Source organism: Podarcis cretensis, assembly GCF_951804945.1.
Source record: "Podarcis cretensis genome assembly, chromosome: 12".
Classification (NCBI taxonomy): domain Eukaryota; kingdom Metazoa; phylum Chordata; class Lepidosauria; order Squamata; family Lacertidae; genus Podarcis; species Podarcis cretensis.
This window is the reverse complement of record NC_137181.1, coordinates 12,772,127-12,795,224: the sequence shown is the minus strand read 5'-3', so window position 1 is coordinate 12,795,224 and position 23,098 is coordinate 12,772,127. Positions and strand designations below refer to the sequence as shown.

At 44.6% G+C, this 23,098-nt stretch overlaps 1 protein-coding gene and 1 long non-coding RNA gene across 5 annotated transcripts in view; one reads left to right on the top strand and one right to left on the bottom strand.

The window, feature by feature from the left end:
• LOC307199337 overlaps positions 1 to 23,098 on the top strand; it is a 97,016-nt gene that overhangs the window by 22,694 nt on the left and 51,224 nt on the right. The window lies entirely within an intron of this gene.
• Positions 3,371 to 9,963, bottom strand: EN2 (engrailed homeobox 2). 2 transcript variants are annotated; one of them, XM_079948121.1, is made up of 3 exons: positions 9,891 to 9,963; positions 8,324 to 9,581; positions 3,371 to 5,544 (listed from the first exon to the last, which is right to left on the bottom strand). In XM_079948121.1, the coding sequence occupies exons 2-3, from the start codon at positions 8,943 to 8,945 to the stop codon at positions 5,228 to 5,230; spliced, it is 939 nt and encodes a 312-aa protein (XP_079804247.1). In that variant the 5' UTR covers positions 8,946 to 9,581; positions 9,891 to 9,963; the 3' UTR covers positions 3,371 to 5,227. The 2 variants fall into 2 exon arrangements, with proteins under 2 accessions (XP_079804247.1, XP_079804246.1); XM_079948120.1 differs by lacking the exon at positions 9,891 to 9,963 and having other exon boundaries at positions 8,324 to 9,635.

Genomic DNA, 23,098 nt, shown 5'->3' with positions numbered 1-23,098 from the left:
ACAAAAGAGCTCCTGGGATGTTCCAGGAGTCTGAAATCCTGGCCACAGTTGAGGTGTTTAAACCAGTAAGTCAAAGGGAATGTCCCGCTTGGAGCCAGGAACTGGGGCTTTCAGACCCTTTTCCAGCCTTCAAGAAACGACTTGGTCTTATCAATGCCTGGATTTTCCTAGGCTGTTATCCGTATGAAAGTGCTAGAGAAATCTTAGAAAACATGCATTACTTCTTATCCCAGATGTCATAAAATTATTTTGCTTGGTTATTTTGTTGAAATCAGTCTGAATGTTTACCAAATTAAGCTGTGCCATCTTTACATTATCTCCTTACTTAGCATTTCATAGTTAGAGATGCTGGTCTAGAAATCATAATATCCCAGGGGCACTTTGTATGGCTGCATGGGCGGGGATGGAATAGACAGGTCGGATATTAAATCAGCGGGATGCAGAATGACTTTTTGCCACAACCCCAAGCTTGCTAAAGAGTTTCGCCCTCTGAGGAGGCGACTCACTGACCACTTGCACAGAAGTAGTCTTATTACCCTTCATAGGACTGCGCTAGTGTAAATAAACAACGAATCCATCTCTTTTACCTTATACCTATGGCACAATAGGGCAAGCACATTTGCATATATAGTGCCTGGAATATTGCCTGTGTGGGGCATTATAGAATGCAGTATTACTATGGAGCGGTTCCTGGAGCAGATCTTAGTGTCGAAAAAGAAATTGCTTATAAAACAAGCTACCTGCCTGAAGTTAAGATCCATATTAAACTTAATTGCATATTATTATGCTTTTAATTTTCAAAAAACACTTTTGTCAAATGATACGGGATATCACTTTCTTATAGGGCTTGCTGTTTGATATGATTAATTTATTTCCATGAGAAATACCATTATTTGTGAGTGCTCTGTTAAAATCCTGGAATGATAAAAACTTTTTCTTAAGCAATTAAACGTTGCTAAGAAAGTAAATTCTGTTGTAATCAATGGAACTTACTACCAAGTAAATTGGTTTGAGAGTAGATTACAGGTGTAGGTTGGTCGCATTCGTCTCAGAAACCTTCTAAGTTACGGAATTTAAGATCCGGATGGTTGTGTGCCTGCAGATACTTTTAAATGTATGCATGGCTTCACTTCTACATCCTGCACCCTCAAGTTAAACTGCAACCCAATTAAAACTACGTAGCAGGATTTAAGATGATTTGGTCCCATTGATTTTAGTGGGACTAAAACTGGATTTAAATAGAAGCACTTTGGTTTAACTTGGTCGTAGGTGATCATATGTACAGCTAACTTTATGTATCTGCCCACGCATTCCTAAGATGTAGAAACACACCGTATTTTCAGAGTTAATGCAGTTTTACATGTGAGCAGTTACAACTGTTGTGTTATTTGGCTGACTTGAGTGTAGTAGTGATTTATGCAATGAACATATCTGTCGTTGTAGAGTCTTTATTTTTAGGGGGAAGCGAGTTAAATTAGAGCTTTTGTGGTTTGCCTTCGCTTTCATCCGGATCCAGTTTTACGAGGGCTGAAACTTTCAATATGCAGGACGTGCCCCTTTGGACAGAACAGCCCACACTTGGCCCTGTTCGCTTTTTCGCTTTCGCATTCCTGTTAAAGGCCTCTTTCTCCGCGCGGAATGGCAACGTAATTCTTGATGGCCTGTTGTAAGCTTGCAGTTCAAGCTGCCTCAAAACATATTCTTTTCCTCCTCTTAATACTGCTGATTTTTTCCGAAAGTCTTAAGTTCTTGCAGTTTCCCATTCCAACTGCAAACTTTGTGCGATTGTGGTAGTTTCTGCGGCTGCTCTCTAAGGCTTCAATCCTATGGACATCTGCTTGGGCGTAAGTCCCATCCAACACAGTGGGACGTACTTCCGAATAAGCAAAAGCCCTTTGGATCGGGTTGCACAGACTCCCTTTCAACCAATGCGTTTGCATACTAAAGGCTGCCCTGTAAGGTATTTGTATCTCGATGGGTGTGCTGAAATAATTCCCCTTTTCGTGCAATACACTTGACTTGGTATACAGCTCATGGAACTTGAGTGGCTTCATGTTGGTATTTTCTGTCTGGATCTTGAGCAGACAGTATTTCCTGCAAGACTGTTATGTTCTCCAAAAAGGATACGACAGCCTGCTCAGTCTCTTTAAATATTAGTTTTACAAATATTCCTGCTTTTTTTGGCATATTGTCTAAAGCCACTGCAATGAATTGATTGTGTATATTAAAGGTCTATACAGTATTTGCTTTGGGAAGTTGCAGCGAGGTTTAGAAGAATTCAGAATGCAAGGCAATCCTATATACTCAGAAGTAAGTCTCACTGAGTTCAATTGGGCTTACTCCCAAGAATATTGGACTTTATTTGTTTATTTGTTTATTTATTTATTTATTGTATGGTAGGTAGAAATGCCAAATATGTTTTAAGAATGATGAAAAAGCAAGTTCAAAGTACCATTTGTGTTTAACATTTTGAAGCATTGACCTCCTATAGCAGAAACAAGGTCTAGTAATATAATTTTGGTCTATAGCCTCTTTTTCTTTTTAAAAGAATCCTCCTTAAGAAATATTGCCAAAATATTTGGGAATAACATCTCTTTTATTGCACTAAAGCAAATGAGAACCACATTTATTTCACTCTCCCCACCAGAATATTAAATTCAAATTGGATATTATTGTCATTGGATTCGTATTTATGAATTTATATAACTTAGGTTTTGCAAACATACTTTTCTAAATCACTTTCCCAGCTGTTCAGACACTGAAACGTATATATATTCACAAAAGAGGAAACTTGTTATATGTACAAAACATATTGTACATATATTACTGTCATGTTATATATTACTAGCCCTGAATGCTTCCAAGTTCTAATGTTTAAAAGTTTGCTTGCCCTTCTCATGTACAGATGTATTATCTAAAGTTTCTTAATTATTCAACAAATCGATTAACCATCTGGTAGCAAAATTGTTCTTCTTCTAACTTGACATTCACAACTCTTTTACACCTATGTACAATTCCCTTAGGACTCAGGAATCAACTTTAAGGACTATATATTGCTCTGGTTCAAAGTTTTGATGCACGCATTCTAGATTTCATAATAAATGTGGTTTTTTTTATTTAATGCAGTCTTCAAAGATTTAAACACACAAAATGCAGTGAAATTGTCCACAATTTTGAGACCACAGTTGTAAATAGAAACATTCATATTTCATAAGTTTATAAATATTTGATACTGTGAATTGTAAATGCACATGTTTTATAAACTGAAAAACACCTTTGTTTTCTTGCTAAAAGGCAATGTCATTGATTTCTGTCTCCTAAGCAGCTGATGGTTATTCACAGAATTTTAAATTACAGCATTGGTTGTATACTTTCTTTTCAAAGTTGATACTACTATGTACAATATGTGTCTACTATAATTGTGAAATAAAGAGAGTTTTTAAGGCAAAGCGAGAAGTTTAACCTCAACAATCAAGAAGACTATAGTCCTGAATAATTGTACAGCATCCTCCCATGCGAGACCTCTGGCCAATATTTTGGAGACTTTTCCTTTCCCCAAGAAAAGGAGAAGGGTTGAAGTGTGGGAGAAAATTCTGAATAAAATACAAATAATTAGCTTCACTGTATCTCACATTAGAATCAGAAAATTTTAAAATGTTGGGCAAGGAAAGGGGGGCGATAAGAAATACACAAAAATCATTATGACTTTTATGAATTCTTCACAATTCTTCGTAATGTATGTGCTCAATTAAAAATCTCTCCCATTTTCGGGAATGAAAGGCAACTTTTTTCCAACATGGGCTAGTGATTATTTCCCCTTAAAAGAAAAGGCCAGTTTCTAACCAAGAGACTTTAGAGACAACCCTAACCCTCCTCCTTTTATATCCTCTTGCATAATAGAAGTCAGTTAAGCTGAAAAGGTGCCCTAACTCTCTCTCCACCCTCCCTCCTCCAGATTTGTTCTTTTCCTGAGCCAGGCTGGTTGCATGGAAAAGCCTTCCCTAGCCCAAAAGCTAGTGATGCAGACTCCTCACCCCAACTCTCTTATGTGCACAAACATATACACACACACTGGCTCCCCACCCCCACAAATGCCACAGGGGCCTGGTACATTTGTCCACAGCACTGCAAAGCTAAAGCGCAAGGCCATGCTGCTTTCTGAGCAGCACTTTAAAAAGAAGCAACGAGCAAGCGCCAAAGCAAAACAATGTAGGGAACTAGCAGATGGGAATGGGATGAGCTAATGGACACAACAGCAAGGCAAGCTCCGAAGCGTGGGGTTACCCTCCCTCTGGCTTCTCACACTGGGCAATGTCCATCCTAAAACTACAAAGAAAAGACCTTCTTCCCTTTTTACTTCCCAGGACACGGTCCCGGAAGTTACGAGGTTTTATTCTAAACTTTTCCCATCATGCTCCTTAGGCGGGAATAATTACCGAATTAACATGTCCTTGATTGAAGTCGGCCACTATTTGTTTACCAACTTTTTCTGAGTCTCTAAATACTACCTCCCCTCACTCACACACACATCCTTTACTCCAGTCTAATGGAGAAATGAGGATAAATTCAAGAAACGTTCCTAAGGCTTAACATCATGTTTCAGTACTTCTTTCCCCCAACTTCTGAATGTGTTACTTGCAAACGGGCAGCATGTTTACATAGTTAGCTTATAATTTATATTGTGATAATTAAAGTTCTTCTATACCCATCCCAAAGGCAAACACAAGAGGAAGAAAAGAAAAAAAGAAACGTTAAAACTCATAGAACAAATAGGAGAACTATTTATTCGGTTCACAGCCTCGTGAAATGCAGCAATAAAAATCTTTGGACTTCAGCAAAAGTTGTCTTTAATATTTTGAATTTCAAAAAACAGTGTCCAATGTCCATTTAAAACAGTGCTTAAGTCTATAAAAAGGTAACTTAAGCTTTTAAAAAAATTGATAAAGTTAGCATCTAAAATTTCCATAGAACAAAAAGAAAATCAAAAAATATTTTATAATCAGATATTTTGGATATTTTTTTTACAACACCTTACCTGTAAATTATATATATACACAGAATATTGCAGAATTATATCTAATACACAATATTTCCCCACTATTTATGCTGGTATAGTTTTTTATACACTGGCCCTTATTTGTTTTTGTTTTTAATTAAATTATTGCATTGTATAAACTCTGACTCGCCCCTTCCCCCCCTCCCCTGGCTTACCCCCCCCTCCCCTCATCTACTCGCTGTCTGACTTGCCGTCTTTCGAGGCCGTGGAGTGGTTGTACAGTCCTTGTGCCATGAGGTGAACCGCCAGGGAGTTCTTGTTGCCGGTGGCTTTCTTGATTTTGGCCCGCTTGTTCTGAAACCAGATCTTGATCTGAGACTCGTTGAGGCTGAGTTCTTGAGCCAGGCTTTGCCTCCTCTGCTCTGTCAAGTATCTGTTCGTCTGAAACTCCGCTTTGAGTCTTTGCAGCTGCTCCGCCGTGAACGCTGTCCGGGGACGTTTGTCCTCCTTGTTGGGGTTCTTCTTCTTTGGCTTGCGGGATCTGGGGCCTGCGGTCCGTGGCGAGAGAAGGAGACACAGAGAGCGAGAGAGGTTGAGTGGAGGGGCGCTTTGGAAGGGAGCCCAGAACGTGCCCTGGCTTGGAAGCTTAATTCAATTAGCAGCACCGGGCGAGGGAATTTGGGCGGGGAGGAGGGAGCGAGAGACGCAGAAAGAGAGTCTCAAATGTCCTTCGCTTTTCGAAGCTACGTGCCAGTTGGTTCCCTCTGCCCCTCAGGGACCAAGTTCAGCGCATGCCACCAATGCCCCTCTCGCTTTTTCTCCAAGCAGGGCCTTCCTTGTCAAATGGAAAGGGGCTGGATCGCCACCATCCCAAGGGTGGGTGCGAGGTGGGGTCCAAGAAGAGGGAGGGAGAGCCAAGGGGGAGAGGCGGACCCAGGCCAAGGACAAGGGGGCCTTTGCCTTACCCAGAGCAGTGCCCTCGCACCCACCCCCCAAGTTCACTGCGTGTTTTTCTCCGGGGATGAGGGGTGGGGGGTGGGGAGATCAGCAAGCGCCAAGATGGCCAGGGAATGAGCTCCATTTCTGCGGGAGGCCTGCGTGGGGCTCCTTTTCTCTGCGGAGGAGGCGCGTTTCGGGGACCAGCTCCATGCAGCCTCTACCACCCTTTGTTACGGGTGGCTGTGCCCGCTCCCCGGGGGGCTTTGCGCACCCTCGCCTGACCTTCCTCGGGGCCGTTTTACCACGGCTGCTGCCCCCGGGGCTCCCGCGCGAACCCGGTTTGCGAGCGCGCAGACGACACATGGTCCGCACTGCTCCCCCGCCAACCGGGCTGCTGGGGGCGCGTCAGCCGGAGGGCAGAGCTCGCTTGCTCCCGCTTTCTCTCCCCAGCGACTAGGCCCGTCTCGGGCCGGGGCGACGCCGCAGCCTGGCCTAGGCCACAGCCTGGTTCTCGAGCTGGGTGCCAACCCACGATGGCGCTCTCCCTCCTCCGCTACTCACGTCCATGGAAGCCCCTCAACTCCCGGCTGTGGCAGGAGAATCCGGCCTGACCGAGAGGCGCTTCTGGGCAGCGCCTTTGCGGCCTTCCCCAATAATTACGAGGCTGGCGGATTGGGGTGGGGGAGGGGAAATCGCCTGAGAAAATGACTTGGAGATCCCGGGGCGACGGGGGAGGGAGGGAGGGAGGGAGGGAGGGGGGAGAGGGAAGTTTTCTCTCACGTTTTCAAAAGGTGAACCAAGCGGAGCTTCAAAAAGGAATGCTGAGAACAATCTTCACAACAGCCTCTTCAAGATTGCCCCGTTTTTTCCTCCCTTAACCCCGGAATGCACTAAATGTAAACAACACAAACACAAATCCGCCCTACTTTCCTTGCCTTTGGAAAGTAATCAGAAAAATATTCGGGATTAAATTCTCCCCTAGACAGGAGCTTGCACAACTCCCATCCTTCTTGCCAGCTCCATATGTAAAATGGTAAACAGGCGCCTTTGCGACACTGAATGCATTTTCCCCTTCCTTAAAAACAGAAATATAATGCATTCATACAAAACTACAAATTAGAACTCTTCTTTTCCTCTAACAACATTGACCCCAACATTTTAGAGATACCCTTTTTCTTCTACAGTGCAATGCATATTAAAATTTAAACGTTAGTTTTAAACTAGATCGCCTTGCAATTTTGTATTCTCCAAATGTTACACTTAAGAATGGTAATTATTCTGATGGGAAATATTCTCCGTCGTATTATAAGCATCTTTCGACAGGGTTTAACTTACTCGGTGGTTTGGGCCATGGTGAGAATCTATGATAATTAAATATTAACAAAGAAAGGGACTGGAGAACAATGGAGTAAATTTCGAATCAGACGGGAATATTATCCGGCAGCGAAGGAGGTTGCTGTCTCTCTAACTCATTTTTAACACCTATGAATTTATTCGACGATAAAATATATTGGAAGCAAGGTGGCAAGTCCTTTCGGAAAAATAAAACCAAAATCGAGATCCAATTGTTTTAAAACAAGAAAATTCTATTGAGCGAATTTGCAATTCTCGTTCAGGAAGACTAAAACACCCTCAAGTGTCCCTGACGATAAAGGGCATTCCAGGCACTCGGCGGCTCCTCGTCCCGGCTCTCTCTTCCCGAGGCAGGGCTGGAGAGATCCCCACTTCGCTCCCACCCGTGCAAGCAAGGAAGTCTTCCTTTTCAGCGGCTCTGCAATAACTTCCAGGGCCTTTTCGAGCGCGGCTGCTCCGCACGAGAAGCCAGGAAAGAAAAGAAAAATACTTCCAAGGCCTGCTTATTTCTAGAGGCCGGAGAAGACAACTTCACAGGTCGGGCCTTGGCGACCAGCAGCTGAGCTAGCCAAAGAAGGGGGCAGAATAGGACGCCTCCAAGGATTGCTACTGACTTCTTTTCCATCTCATCTTCTTGGTAAACGGAGAGAAGGGGGAATGAAAACAAACCCCACCTTGCAAACAGCCTCCTGGGCTTCAGATCCCGGCTATTTCTCCCAGCTGCCAAGAAGGAAATCGCTTTGTGTGCGGCTCGAGCCTTCGGCTCTTTCTCCCGCGCCCTCCTGGAGTTTCGTCCTCACTGTATCAAAATCCCTCCTACGCCTGTCGCTGCCTCCCCATGTTTGTTTCAAAGCAGAATAACTTTGTAAAACTGTCTTATTTTGCAAAGGGTGATTGCAACCCGCCGCCCCCTTTCGCCGCGATCGCCTTGCAGCCAAGTCGCCAGCTCTTTCGCTCGCGGGCGGGAGGTGGGTGGAGGGTCCAGAGACCCTCTTCTCGAGAGGCCAGCGACCTGGTCCAGAGCTGTTTGCTTACCTGACGAAGGCCTGTCCGAATAGCGGGTGCAGTAGACCCAGGCTGGCCACAGCATGGGTTGCGCGCTGGGGAAGGAGCTGGCCTGGGAGCTGTCCGAGTCGGAGCTCAGCGACTGATCGCCGCCGCCGCCGCCACCGCCGCTGCTGCCACTGCCGCGGGACTTCAAGGCTCCGTCGAGCGCGCCAGAGTCGCCGCCTTTCTTAGCCGGGGCTAGAGCTTTGGAGCCGCCGCCGCCGCCGCCGCCTCCTCCGTCGGTCGGGGAACCGGAGGCTGGCGCCGCCGAGGGGCTCCGGGCGGTGAGGAGCTGCTGTTGCTGCTGCTGCTGCAGCTGCTCCGGGTTAACGCTGCTGCCGCCGCCGCCGCCACCGCCGCAGGTACCGCCGTCTTTCCTCCGGCCGAACTCCGGCCGCAGGATGTTGTCGATGAAAAAGTTCGTGATTCGGTGCGGCGGGTGCTGGTGCGGATGGTTGCCGGGCTCCTGGAGCACCCGGGGCAGGAGCATCGCCCTCCGCCGGTTGGGCTCCCCGTCGCTGCCGCTGCTGGACTCCTCCGGCGGCGGCGGTGGCGGTGGCGGCTGTTCGGCGCCTCCTTCGGCGCCCGGGCGCTGCTCGTTCTCCTCCATGCTGAACGCGGAGTCCCCAAATGTTGTTGCCCTCCCGCTTTTGTCTGCGCGCGCTTCGGGGCTGCTAGGTTTGGGTTACCCCCCTCCACAACCCCTTCCCCGCCTGGGTCCGCGGAGCAATCCAAATCCAGACTTTGCAAAGCGAGCCAGATATAACTGAAAATATTATATATATATATATATATGTTGCCGCCGCTTCTCCTTCTCCCTTCGGCTGCTGTAGTTGGTTCCTCCTTCTGCCCCCTTCCAGCCTTTCAGTTCTGCAGCCCCCTCCTGCGTTCTTTGCCCCGCAATGTATTCATCATTAGGACTTTCATCCGCCACCCCCGCCCCCACTCTTGTCCGGCTTCCGAGGGTGGAGAAGAGACTGGCGGCAACCTGACAAAAAAAATGGTGACGATCCTTCCACGGGGGGAAAGTCAATGGAGCCCCCTCTGCTGAGCTGGAGAAAGTGCCTTCCTCCTCTCTACAGCGCACAAGGCAAGCGCAGGCTTGAGACACACAGAGGCATCTGGACAATCACAGCCGATCTCTGGCTTCCTCCCTGCCTTTGAGCCAAATATTCCAAGTTGTACAGGAGGAGATAAGAGGGGAATCTCTCTCTCTTGCTCTTCCGGACTCGCTTTCCCTGACTACCTATAGTGGGGGTGTAAATTTAGAAGCCACTTAAACTGAACCTGAAATACTTTCACTCTGGATTTTTGTTCTTATTTTTAATAGAGCTCCTCAAGTGACGTTGCAAGGCCGGTATCCTAGACACGTGCCTTTGGCCAATGACAGAAGAGCCTTTTGCACACGTGATACAGTAGCACTCTAGTAAATGACAGGAACAGCCCCCTCCTCCCGTTTCCCAATGCCCCCACCTCCTGATTTTAAAGCTGCAGCGTCCTCTGCTTCTCAAGAGCCTTTTTAAATATATATAAAAAAGAAGGAATGCAGGAATACCTTCGTCTTCTAAACAAGGGATAGATTCATCACCCCTTGTCTTGCTAATCTGTTTCCTTTTATATCTTCGCCTGAAGAAGGGCTCCAGTGCACACTGGTGGGGGGGGGTTCCTATATTGTTTACAATTGGAGTTGGGAGGGGGAAGGAGAAGAAGACAGAATGAGAGGGGGCGAAATCCCACAATTCCTTGCAAAATGCATAAATAATATTAAATGAACCAGAGCGATACAAAGGGACTTTTTGTGTTACCGATTTATTTTTTTGGTGGGGGGGGAGCGAGAGGAAGAATCAGAGGCAGTTAATTTTAAAGCAGACTCTCTCTTTCGCCGTCTTTTTGTCTTACTATTTCTCTGCGCGCGCGCGCGCACGCACACCAACCAGTCCCAGCCCCCTCTTTTGTAATCCCGGAGCCTCGCCTGCAGGAAAAGACGGGCAAATATCGGGGGTTCCTGTTGGGGGGGGGCTTTTTAAATGCCAGACTGCACTGGGGCTGCTATTATTGGTAACTGCAGTGCAATAAACATAAGACGGTGTGATAATTGATTCATTCAGCTGAAAACTGGACAGGAGCCTTTGATCATTTATTCCAGCTTCAAAAACAATATTAAACAGAGAGGTTTCCCATTGACAGGCAGGAGGACGTGAGAGTCCCCCTTCCCCCAAGCAGCTCTAATCAAAATAATCAAGCGATAGGGGTATTCACACACGAACACACACACACACACACACACACACACACACACACGGAATAGATACAGCCCTCCCATTTTTAATCTTGTTTAAAAAATCTAAATAATAAGAACTCCAAATGTTGCATTAAGGTCTGTCTAGAGTCTGCAAGGAGTGCTCCTCACCGGAGTTGCAAAGAAGGCCCCCTCCACGGGGCCAGCCCTCTCCTTGAGCGTCTCCTCCTTCGGCCTGCGAAGGATTTTTTCCTCCCCAAACCTCCCGCTAAACACTCTGCCTGCAGACAGAACCAAAATAACCATCTCTTCCATGCCATCCGCGGGATCTTTGCTTGGCTGCTCTTGAATTTGTCAAAGTCACCCAAAGGTCACTGAAACGCTGGAGGGTGAGTGCAGCTTTAAACACACACCTTAAACCAGCCGAGGAGGAGAAAGCGATGGTGATGGTGGGTGATGATGGTGATGAGAACAACAACCTTAAGAAAGCAAAAGAAAAGCTTTTGTCAACAAACTCTGACGATGGGGGAGGGGCTGGAGAGTGACGGCACATGATCCAGTCAGCGCCAAAGACAAAAATGAAGCCAAAACATCCACGGCGGCGTCCAGGCAGCTGCTCCTGCCCCTTTTTAAGATTTCCAAGGCAGACGTTGCCCACCCTGAGGCGGGCCACTCAGCGCTTTTCGCCTTCTCTCCCGGAGGCCCGTTGCAAGTGCGGGGTGGAAAGAAGGGAAAACAGGGTTTGGCAAAGCCGAGACAGAAAACCCTGGAAGGGGTGGGAGAGAGCAAGACGCGGGATCGGGAGGCCAGCGGCCCCGAGGGCAAGGAGCTGGCGGCGGCGGGGTAGGTGGGTGGAAGGCTGGGTCCCTAACTCCCCTCTCGCTGAGTCTCCACCGGTCTCGCCCTGGTGGTAGGCTTCGGACTTCTTTTTTCTTTGGGGGCGTCCTGTGGTGGTGATTAATCCTGGAATTGCTTTAGATTAAAAGGGAGCAAAAATTGGGGGTAGCAAGTCAAGCAGACCTTTCGGAAGTCTCAGCTGACTACAAGAAGATAAAAAGCCCCACAAATATACTAACGTACTACATCGCTCTCATCGAGTATTTATTCGTGCTGTTTAGTGTTGTCTGCGGGTCTGTTTGCTTGCTTTTTTAAAAAAAAAACAAACACATTTTAGCATTGGTAATGCTGGACTATTTTTAGCGCTCGACAGCTGGACTCAACTGGGGAATGCAAAATACTTGGGGGAGGGGGGTTAAGACACAAGTCATTTCAGCAAACTGCGTTGCTCAATGCAGTATTGTAAATTTTAAAATAGAGAGGTTGCTTCAATTGGGCGAGCACATCAAGTCCCCACACGCTGGTAATTGGAAGTGAGCCCCGTTTAAATAAACAATACTAGCCTCCAAATTTTTGAACATTTTGGAGTTAGCGGAAAGTACTCTGGAAGATTTTATCTTTCTGTAACTCAGAGCCTCATTTCTACGACTTTAACTGTTGCTTTTGCGTAATCCAAAATGTGATACTGATTTCTGTTTGGATTTTTGCTCCCACCACAATTTTTAAAATCCTGTATAATTTACAGTATCTGGGCACACAAAGAGATCAAGTATCCCTGATCTAAAGGGTTTGTGCTCTAACAAGCACCTTGAGGTTAATTTCTTTAAGAGCCCCATGGAAAGCGATTAGGCTGTCTCCCAAGAAGTATTTTCTAATTACTGGGAAGACCTGGCTTTCCTCGTACCCCATAATTAAACGTGTCCAAGGTGTTGCACTTCAAATATTTCCCTTCAGGGCGGACCCCAAGTTATTGACTTGAGCTTAAAATATCTTGAAGTAAACATTAGCTGCCCAACGTATCAAGTAACACTTCTTGTCACTTAGCGCTGACCACAGTTTAACATTTCTATTTGCTAAAATTACCTCGAGGTACTAAATACTCGACTACAGGCGAAGAATTCCTTCGGTAAAGTCCAAGGCAGATGATTAACAAAGGCTGTACACAAAACAATTATTGCAATGGACTCTTCGTTTGACTTAAATCCCAGTTTTATTCCCCTCCCCCGCAAAAAGACAGCAACGATAGGGAATTCTGGGAGAAAGAATGGGGTGGCAGTGGGGAGTCTTGGAAAAATTAGTCGAGCCTATTTTCCAAAATACCTAAACATTATATCTATTTTATTCTTAAAAGCTCTCTGCAACAAGTTTTGTTTCAAAATGAAGTAAATATAATATAATATAATATAATATAATATAATATAATATAATATAATATAATATAATATAATATAATATAATATAATATAATATAATATAATATAATATAATATATAATTGTAAGTGTTGAAGATGTTTATAATTGTAAATTGTCATAAGAAGAGACCAGGAAATTTGTTTTGAGAAGTTGGAGCTGTTCCAGTTTCTACTATCGAAAGAGAAGATAAGGTGATTGTGACGCAAATCTTCATGTGGAGATTTTTAATACGTGTATTTCCTGTCCAGTAAATACGTTGATGTCAATTTGTGTTGAGCACACCGCCATCTTTTTAGACTAATCCACAACCCACTTAAACCAGAATATCTGGCTTTAAAACCATTTACTCTTCTACCCTAACCGTATTTCTCGGAAATACACTTCAATGGAGTCAATGGGATTGAGGTCCTTCCGGTCAATATATTTCGAATTGGAGCCTAATCCAAATATAGGCATCAACTGGCGTCGAGGGCTGCAGCCTTTACCAACGCAGTTTCTTTTACTAGGGAACTTATATGAGCCACACCCAACATATCAATCAGGAACTAGTTGGGCCGGGACAGTTTGTTTTTACTTTCGCTAGCACACATTCCTTGCAGTGAAAGTCGTTCTTGGCTTGACTGTTGAGGCTTCACTGGCCCTGCAGTTGCCTTACAATGGGCGTATCATTAGCGGCCTGCCAGGCGTTGCTTACCTGGCTTCCCAACTCTGCCTCAGGTCGCTGCCGGTCACCAAGAAAGAAAGGGGACCCCGCTGCCTTGCCCCTCCCCCTCTCGGTAACCGGCAGGGACCTGCGGAAGAGTTGAGAAGCCAGGTGAACAACACCTCCCTCCCTGCCAGGACTGCCCCACCGGTGGAAAAAGGAAGAGGAGACCCACGGGTATCGCAGACTGTCCTGCAGTTCTGTGGGAAACGCTGGACTGTCATCCTACATGCGGGCTAAAGCGAGACGATTTGTATCGTGACTCCGCTAACCTTGTCTCTAACAGCTTGTACTGGCTGATGTGGCGAAAGTTACAAGTAATGAAAGCAATCAGACAGATCAGACTTTCTCTGGGCTCGTCTGTGGCAGCGTCAGAGGAGATGCCCTGATCCTTCTGAAAGCTAATTCATAAAAGGGTTTTTTGGGAGTGGGGTTGAGGAGAGAATAAAGGCAAGGCTTAGCAGAATCTGCAGAGATCTGCCTTGTAGCCTGGGACCTTTAGGGTCCAACATTCAGGAGGGGAAAACGAGAACCTGGTCAAAACAAGAATCAATCATATATTGTTTTAAATAAATAAAAAACACAAACACCCTTTTGCAACCCCATTTCTGTAACAAAACGCGAAAATATGGCTAATATTGTAGTTGGTGTATACAAAATTTCGCAGTGTTTTATCAGATTTCCATCTCACAAAATGCCTGGAATACCCCGAACACCTTCACAGAAAAACCCACATTTTAAGGTAGTTGGTGAAAGGTCAGATCTAGCGCTAAGTATGTTGGGTTTGGGAAACATCCACATCCAGTACACAGGCACATGCACCCGGCAAGCCATGGAGTTACCTTCAAAGTGAACAGCTCAATGGCGATTGCCATGAAACAGATCTACAAGACAAGAAGTTACTTTAAGCCGGTTTTGCAAACAGTTTGGAATCAAAACTCCAAGCAGAATAGAGTGGAAGTTGGGGGGGGGGATCGTATGTATTTTGTATGTTGGAAAAAAAGTAATATATATTGCTTTGGCTGTGGTATCGAAATCAACAATAAATCAACTCTGTACCTAAGACAAGAGGGGAGAAATTCAGAGAGTGAATGTAGCGTCAAGAAGTCGAACAGCAAGACGGAAAACAGCAAAATCGTTTTCTTAAGGGTCATTGTTATTACCCTGTTGCAGAGTATTTCAGGGCGCTCTCTCTCTCACACACACACACACACACACGAGAGAGAGAGAGAGAGAGAGAGAGAGAGAGAGAGAGAGAGAGAGAGAGAGGCTGCATTCCTATACTTACCGGTACCTATGAGTAATCCTCATTGAATTCAATAAGAGTTACTTCTGAGTAGGCATGTGTAGTCCAGCAGCCCGGTCCAGAAATAAATTAGGCCCCTTTACTTGACAACTTCATCCTAAATAGTACCTTCGTCTGAAAACGTCATAAAAATACCAGTGGTCTTTATTTGTAAATCAGATGTTTAAGACCATCCATGCGTTCATTTTTCAGCTTTGTAACTCACCTTTCTCTACGGTCATATACTCAAAGCGGCTTACAAGTATAGAACACAGCAATAACATTCGGAACTAGAATGCAATAAAACATTAAACAAAAACAAAAGAAGCAAAGGCACATTGATCTTAAACGCATTACTTGGGGTTCATTTCCACTGGTTGGAAATATAAGACAGCACAACAAGTGCCATAGGATACAATATAATTTAGGGTAAAACAGCATTCTCATTCAGGTAAATCGGAACTGTCTTAGCAAGACAATGCAGCATTTCAAAAAGTGATCCACCTTAGGAGAAGTCTGACCAGGTGTTTCTTTCGCAAATAACTTTTAATTGAGAACTAATCCCCAGCTACTAGGGGGTCAGGATACTTCTCTACGTGTGCCAAACATGCATGATATTGCTTCTTCTCTCAGTCCATCCTTCCAAGTTTGATGATCCACATCCAGCCGGTTCTAGGTGTATAAGATTGAATTGGCCCGTAAAGGTACACAGAGATTATTTTTATATGTCCTTAGTCAGCTGCGCTCACTTTTACAGTATTTTTGTATTCTCTTCGGAATAGGAGAAGTGGCTCTTGGACTTCCATGTGCGCGCTTGTGTGTGTGTGCGTGTGTATGTACAGTGTGTGAGTGTGTAGCGAAAGGCTATTAACAGCAAATTCCCTATTAACACAGATAATGTACAAAATGCGTTTTGGGGGTGACAAAGCATATTTACGATTTCCTGCTGACCCAAGGCATACAGGGGATATGAAGGATAGAGACTTCTAGGGACACTAGATTCTTCCTCCGCATGAGGAAGAGAAATGTGGTCATTCCAAACCGTGGCTGTGGGGAGAGAGAAATAGGAAATGGGGAACATATTTCAATACAGATAAAGTCTTGAATCAGCTTCAGGCTGTGGCATAAAACAAGGAAGAAAACTATATTTGCTCCAAAATACGTTATCCCTTGCTATTTCTATCAATAGCTTCTGATACGTTGTTCTATGTAACCTTGTCTCACACACAAATTAATCTCTCTCTCCGTCCATCAAATTTTCTATCTGGCTATCTAGCTCTCTAGCTATCCAGCTAACTATCTAGCTATCTATCCTCTTCCTGAAGTTCTTATCAACTTCTCAGACTTTCGGTCTATATGCATACATCTCTAGCAAAAAAAATCCTTATAAAATGAGAACTATCCGAGATTATTTGCTTATCTTAAAGTATATATTGTGTGACATAATTGTTCAAGGGTAACATATATAATTGCACATTCATCTTCAAAGGGCACATGCCTCTGTGGAACAAGGTAGCTATATTAGAAATAATTTCATAGTGATACTTCTTGTAAAGTGAGAGATAAACTTTGTGCACTGGATATAATCTGACTTTACATTAGCAGTCGATACAGAATTAAAATATGGGGTAACTCTGTCCTCCCGCCCCATACTATTAAGTTTCGTCTGAACATAAACACTGCTAGAACGGTCCCTGTTCAGTTAAACACTGTAACGCATTACCTTTAATACCAGAAAGAAGAACCATTGCTTTCGAGCGAAATATGAAAGAAAGAAACACTATTATGTTTCTTTTAACTTAACCAAATCATATTGTTCCAATCGTGATAATAATTTCGTCTGTCTTTTAAAGTATATTTACAGCAGAAGACTGGTTTAAGTCTTGGAAACTTGCATTTCTTTTTTCTTTTGTTACTTTTCTAGTCGAAGACCTAAAAGAGCGAGAGAAATCTTGAAATATGCGCAAAACTTGCTTCTTTCGCACAAGCTCTTTACTCTGTATCCTCCCAGCGCCCTGCTCGTCATTTTTAAGGGTCTTGCATAAAGTTTCGTGTGTTTTTCCTAGGGTTTAGAAGAACTAATCCTTATAGACACAACAGTTTCTGTTGTGACGGTAGAGTCGAGCAATTCTATACCAGTTGGAGTATTAACAGAGTCTTGGAAAACGAAAAGGAATCTCGTCCTGGACTTCCCACAAATGTAGCTAATTCCCTTAAACTCCTTTGGATTTACACCTCGGTAGTTACTGGGAGACAGAAGCAGTCCTTGCTCTCATTAACGGCCTGATTTCTGTTCCAACTGCCACACCAGATAATCAACTTTTATGGTCTTCCAAACATTACTTTCCAGCTGTTTAAGACCGTGGGGACGGGGACGGGGGATTCTAGCCAGGGTTTGTGCACTTGCAACTCGATTTACAGTAGTTTAACCCTGTCTACTCAGAAGTAAGCCCTAGTGACTTGAAGGGCGCTGACTCACTCCTAGGCTGCAAACCTCTTATGTGGGAATAAATCCAATTTAATTCAATTGGTGCGACTTCTCAGTAGACACACTGCACAGTAACACGATCTGTCCTTTCATTCGCAGATTTTTCTAGTTTCCATCTCATAAGATATACATAACATATAGAAAGAATATTTTGGGCATGTTTTGGAATGGAAAATTCGAATTCGCACCTCGGTTTCATTAGATCTGCCGCAATTCTAACAGCTCAGATGAGAACTAGATTCTGGCAGCTTTTTAGAGACGTCAATGCAGCCACAACTGGTATAAAAAATCGAAGTGATTTTCCACACGTTAATTTTTTATTTTTTTTAAGTAAAACCCAAACAGATTGTATTTGACGTACTACAGAGAACGCAGACTATGGTCCATTAGTGCCACGGAACCCGAGAGGCAGATCTCTCTCTGCCTCGCAAGGTGCTGGGTAGCACTCACCTCAGGGAATGGGTCTAATCTCTCTGTAGGGAAACATTGCCCCTTACTTCGCTTTACTGGGGTGGCGGCCCAACTGGTCTTGTTTCTGAAGAAGCTACTCGACCCTGCCAGGCTTCGATAAGAACCTGCCACTGAAGAACCCAGCTGGATTTCCAAATCCATCCAACCTGCGATCCTAAGGGCAGAAGCAAAGTCCCATGAAACGACTTTAGGATAGGGCGCTATTGCTTGCTACACGAACCCCACAATCCCTTTAACTCCCCGACTTCGCTTGAAAAGCGCACATTTAGGGCAGACGGGGGTTCAGGAGGACCTGGGTTTAAGCCCTTAGAGCTCTATTGCAGTCAGGGATACTAACCCACCCCAATGCTAATTTCGGAAATTAACCCTATTCAACACAAGGGGGCTTGCTTCCAAAGAAACATGCTTAGGATTGGAGTGCTTGTGGTTAATATCCAAGCGCTATACGTAGTTTCAAAGGATAGTGAATGGGGCTGCAAGCTTTCAAACAGATACAAACTTTCCCAAATATCTTTTTTGTGGGGGATATTTGACGGCGAGGGAAGATAGCAAAACTAACAACAACAAAAAACCCAATAGCGCTAAATCCTCACGCCTGGAAATGACAACATCCACCTTGCTTGGTGTTTCCATTTCTGCATCCTTTTCAGCACCAATGAACCGCGCAGCCGGATCCTGTGCAAGTCTGCAGCGATAAAATTAGCCCTGAGTTTGGTGCGACTAACTTCCAGGCAGAGTACATTAAAGGATTGCAGCCAACGGTAGTTTTACAAAGGGAACCATGCTTGCCTATCATTTAAACCTGCAATCCTAAACATATCCCCACAGGCCCACTGGTTGCCCTGAGGTTTGCTTCAGCTAAGTTTGTTATCCATCAGTCTGTCGTAAAACATTTTCCTATACTCTGATGCCGGGAGCATTTCTTTACTTCCATGGAATTTGTTTAGGATGGGAAAGTCTCAATTCGATCCTCAATAACCGGTCTTTCCCTGGGGTATTATTCTCCTCCCCATGCTTAGTCGTTAGACCCCCCACACCACCCAAAAATCTGGGATTCATATAGAATACTTTGGTACAGAAGGTGTGTTAATAATTATCAGAGTGCTCCTCAAAAACTCACAATTCTATCTCTTATCCAATATGCCCCTCCCACACATTACAGACAATCGTCTCAAATTTGGGCAGGTTTCGTTTTCATTTATTATCATATGACCTGAGCAGACGCTTGGAAAAAACCCAAGATGTTTCATTCAACACAAATGAATTTTTTGCTTCCCAGTCTTTGTATAGGATCGAGTTGTATAGGATCGCATGGAGTTTTGATCCTGCAATATTCTTGTTAATTTTTGCTGTCCATATGTAGAAAATGCAGCCCGTTAAAGTGAATGAATGTCGTTCCAAAACTTAAATAATTGTTAATATATTTAAATTAACAATATTCACATATATTATTCTTTTGCTTTGGCTACTGCGAATGAATGAATTAAATATCTAAAGTAAGTATTCTCAGGACCTGAGTGTTAATCATGGGAAATACAAAACTATTTCTTTTCCAAGCAAGAAAAAAGTCGGTAACTTAAAAACAAGGAAGCAAACAAAGACGGTCTAGAGCTGCGATCCACAATGTATTTAAGCCATAATCTTCCAGTTTAATCAAGGGGAGACTGATATAAATGAGATGCGGGTCGGGTTGATGGATTTTCCTGCAAAGAAAATAAGATACTTCATTGCTTTTTATATAATTGTCAACATAAGATCGATAAAAACACTATAAGTAGGTAAAGTTTGGGTACAGATAAGCCCGCTTTTTTATAGCAGTATTTTAAGAGATTTTTTTTTTTTAAAAAAAGCAAACGGCTTTTCTAAGCCGATCCATAACTCGGCGAAATTACAACACCAGTATTGGAGTTATTTCACATCGTATTGATTTTGTCTTAATTGGGCTGCGGTTCGTGTTGTGTATTTTGAACTCGGTCTAAATGCAACACGTTTGCTTTCCTGCTTCTTATATCTTTTGGTTTTGTCGGTCCGCCTGACTCAACTTCAGCGGATCCGCTGCTTTGCGAGCTGGAAGCCGCAGCAGCTCGGCGCGGATGGGCGCGTTGAGCCAGTCCACGTGCAAACAGCTTTCATTGATAGAAGCAGCTCGCGGGAAGGCGAAGGGGAGGAGAGGCTCTTCGGGTAGCATCGCTATTTCTCTCCCGAAGAAAGACAGCCATTGGCGGGGGAAGTTTTGCAGAGGAGGGCTTGGCATTTGCCTATATGTAGAGGCATCTAATGCAATATTCATGGCGCAGCGTCACAGGCGATTCTGCCGGGTTCAGGGCTACCTTCGAGGCAGCCCCCCCTCCCACGCTATAGGAGGACTATCCTCTTCCTTCCAACACTTTTTTTGTGAATGAACCACAGCACCCCCTCCTCCTTTTTTTGCCAGCTCACAGATCAGAGAAAGCAGTGAGATCACTGCCTGGATCTGGTCCGGTGCTTCGCCGCAATCTCTTCTCGCTTTCAAAGCAGGTTTCATTCAAGACCTGCCAGTTCCGCTCGCCTGGGATAAACGTGGGGAGGGGGCGACTTCAAAGCCAGGTTGCAATGAAAAGGTTGCACTCCCCCCTTCAGAGGGGGCGCATCTTGGGTACGTTTTCACATTAGTCGGGGGGCGGGGGCGGACTGGCGACTTGGCATGAGCTGCTGGCTACTCCATAGCCAAAAGACATTGCTACAAGCCACCAGTTTTTGCGCTGACATATGATAATCCTGCCCTTCCCCCTAATTCAGCTCCCCCCCCACAGGCCATTCCTAGAGTGGGTGGAGCTCTCGGCTGCTGCGTAAAGGGCGCGCCTGCACTCTTAGACTCCTCCAAAGAAGTATAACACCCCTTTCCCTCCCAAATCTTGTTTTGTCCCGAGGAAAATCCGCAATATGGGGCGACTGCTGAAGTCAAGCAATTTTAATTTATTTATTTTTAATATACTTAGGCTGCAATCCTGCACACATCACCAGGAAATAAGTCCCATTGAACCCATTGAGGATTATTTCTGAAAAAGCAATGATGGGAAGTAAATTTCCCTGAAAGCAACGAGACTTCCTTCCTCATCCTCTATATCCGGCGATGCCATATTCGCCGCCCTGTCCACAAAATAAATCTTATGGCTGCTGTCTGTAACCCTATATTTGGGGATGATGTAGAGTAAGTAGCTTGCACCCGTAGCCTCTTCGCTGTGTGCACTTGCAGACCGCTAGCGGGCTTGCTTGCGACAATGACTTGGAGTTGGGTAGATCAACATTAGCTCTTCCGCCTTCTACTTTTTTTTTTTTTTAACAGTACAATCCTATTCATGCATCAACTCTTTTTAGAATTTCGGTTGCACAGTAGTAAGATCCTAAAACATGTTTTTCTCATAAGAAAGTCCTACACTGGGACTTCATCCTGAAGAATAGGATGATGCTTAGTTTCATTGGTTGTATGTTTTTTATGATTACCCTGCTTTGCTGTCCTTTTCAACTAATTTTTGTAATGCTACTTCAATTGTTGAATGGCAGTGTATAAATCTTTAAAATACCCACCACACACTTGCATATACATGCATATTATGTCCTGCGTACTGGTCTTAGCAGCAGATAACATTTCCTACAGAGGGTATGTTGGATGTATGCAGCAGCACAACCGGACGCCTTCATCTGCCCCAGCTGCAACAAAACATGTCTCTCCCTTTAACGGGCTCTACAACCACAGCAGGCGCTGTAACTCTCCAGCGGTTTGACTTCACCACTGAAGGTGCACTCTTCCATTGTCTCCAGAGACAGACGATGCAAACAAGGTTGCCAACTCACAAAGTTGTTTGGGGATACTTCGCTTTTGTTTTCACACATATGCAGCACAATACTATGCATCTCTATCCATTGGGTCCATTGAGACTTACTCCCAGTAAAGTGTGTATAGGATTTCAGCCTTAATCCTAATTCACCCTACTTTTCAAACTCATCAAATAATTGGCCTGATCAGATACCCTATGGGACTTAGTACTTAGGTTCGTCCCATGTAACGGATGTAGAAGAAAAGCTGAGAAGGAGAGTCTAAACTGACCAAAGGGGATAAACCACACGTTGATCGCGCAGGGATTTCAGCAAGCTGAGTAGCCAAATATCGACGCGGCCGGATGCCCAGGAAAGTTCTGAAGCCTCTCCGCAGCTCCTTATCTGCTAATGAGCCTGTGTAGGATAGCAGCCTGCAGGTATAGAAACACATTGTGTGCTACTTGGCTGGATTCGTTCTGGGCATCTTGCAAGAGTCTGATGTGATCTCTCACATTCATTATGACACGTTTCTCAGCAGATAGTTCTCTGCGGTTATTCGCTTTTATTTTCATTAAAAAAAAAAAAATCTTTGTCCTCGAGGTTCTTCAGGAAGTATTTATCTTGTCTGTCTGAGACGCAGCACTCCGTAGCTGTCAATGGAAAGCCTCAACCATCCGCGCCCCTCTCCCCGTTCTTCCCAGCCTAGCCCGGCCCACCTTTTTTTTTTTTTTTTAATTAAAGCTTTTCAAGTTCCCTTCTGTTAAGGAAAGTGTCTAAACAAACAAGCCTCCCTGAAACTAAACGCTAGAAGAAGAGAACCGCCGCGCACCCTCGATTGTTTTTTAAAAAATAGCGAGGGGGGAGGCATTTCCCCACGTCGTGATTATAGTTCCAAAAGGAAATTGCTTTTATTTGTGAATGAGACTTTCAATAGGAAGGGACATGGAGGGGAAAAGCTCCTTAAGGGAAGGAGGTCACGGGGTTAGAGGGCGGATTAAAGGCCCCCACCTGTCTCGAAATCCCGGACAACCGTCCCAAAATCTGAAACAAGGAGGGATCAAAACCGTACTTTTGGGACGTAGGGTGAAAAGGGAGTCACGGGAGATTTTTCAGCCTAAAACAAAAACATGAAGTCTGGGGACAAGCGGCTGAGAAACCGGGACGTGTCATTCAGGTCCTGAACTCTTCCCAAGGAAATTCAGTGAGTGATCGGTGTGTGTGTGTGTGTGTGTGTGTGTGTGTGTGTGTGTGTGTAGAAGAAAGAGGGCTTGGGGGTTCATTTAAAAAGCAGGAATTATATACACACTTACTTGGGAGTAAGTAAGCCTCACTGAAACCAGTGAGACTTCCTTCGGATGAAACATGGCTGGGCTCTGGCCGCAAGAGCTGGTTTTATTTTCTAACGCTTTACCTCGAGTCTGAGCTAAAAAGAGGGAGTGGGGAGTGCTTCCTCCTTTTAGGCCTAAAAACTATGAAAAAACGGAGACCGTGCACAGACTCTGCCAAGCCGCTTAAAAACCTCCCTGCG

Coding starts and splice junctions, on each gene's coding strand:
- EN2 (XM_079948121.1), bottom strand. CDS start 8,945: ATGGAGGAGAACGAGCAGCGCCCGGGCGCCGAAGGAGGCGCCGAACAG. Junction 5,545..8,323: donor TTCGGACAGGCCTTCGTCAG/GTAAGCAAACAG, acceptor CACGGACCGCAG/GCCCCAGATCCCGCAAGCCA.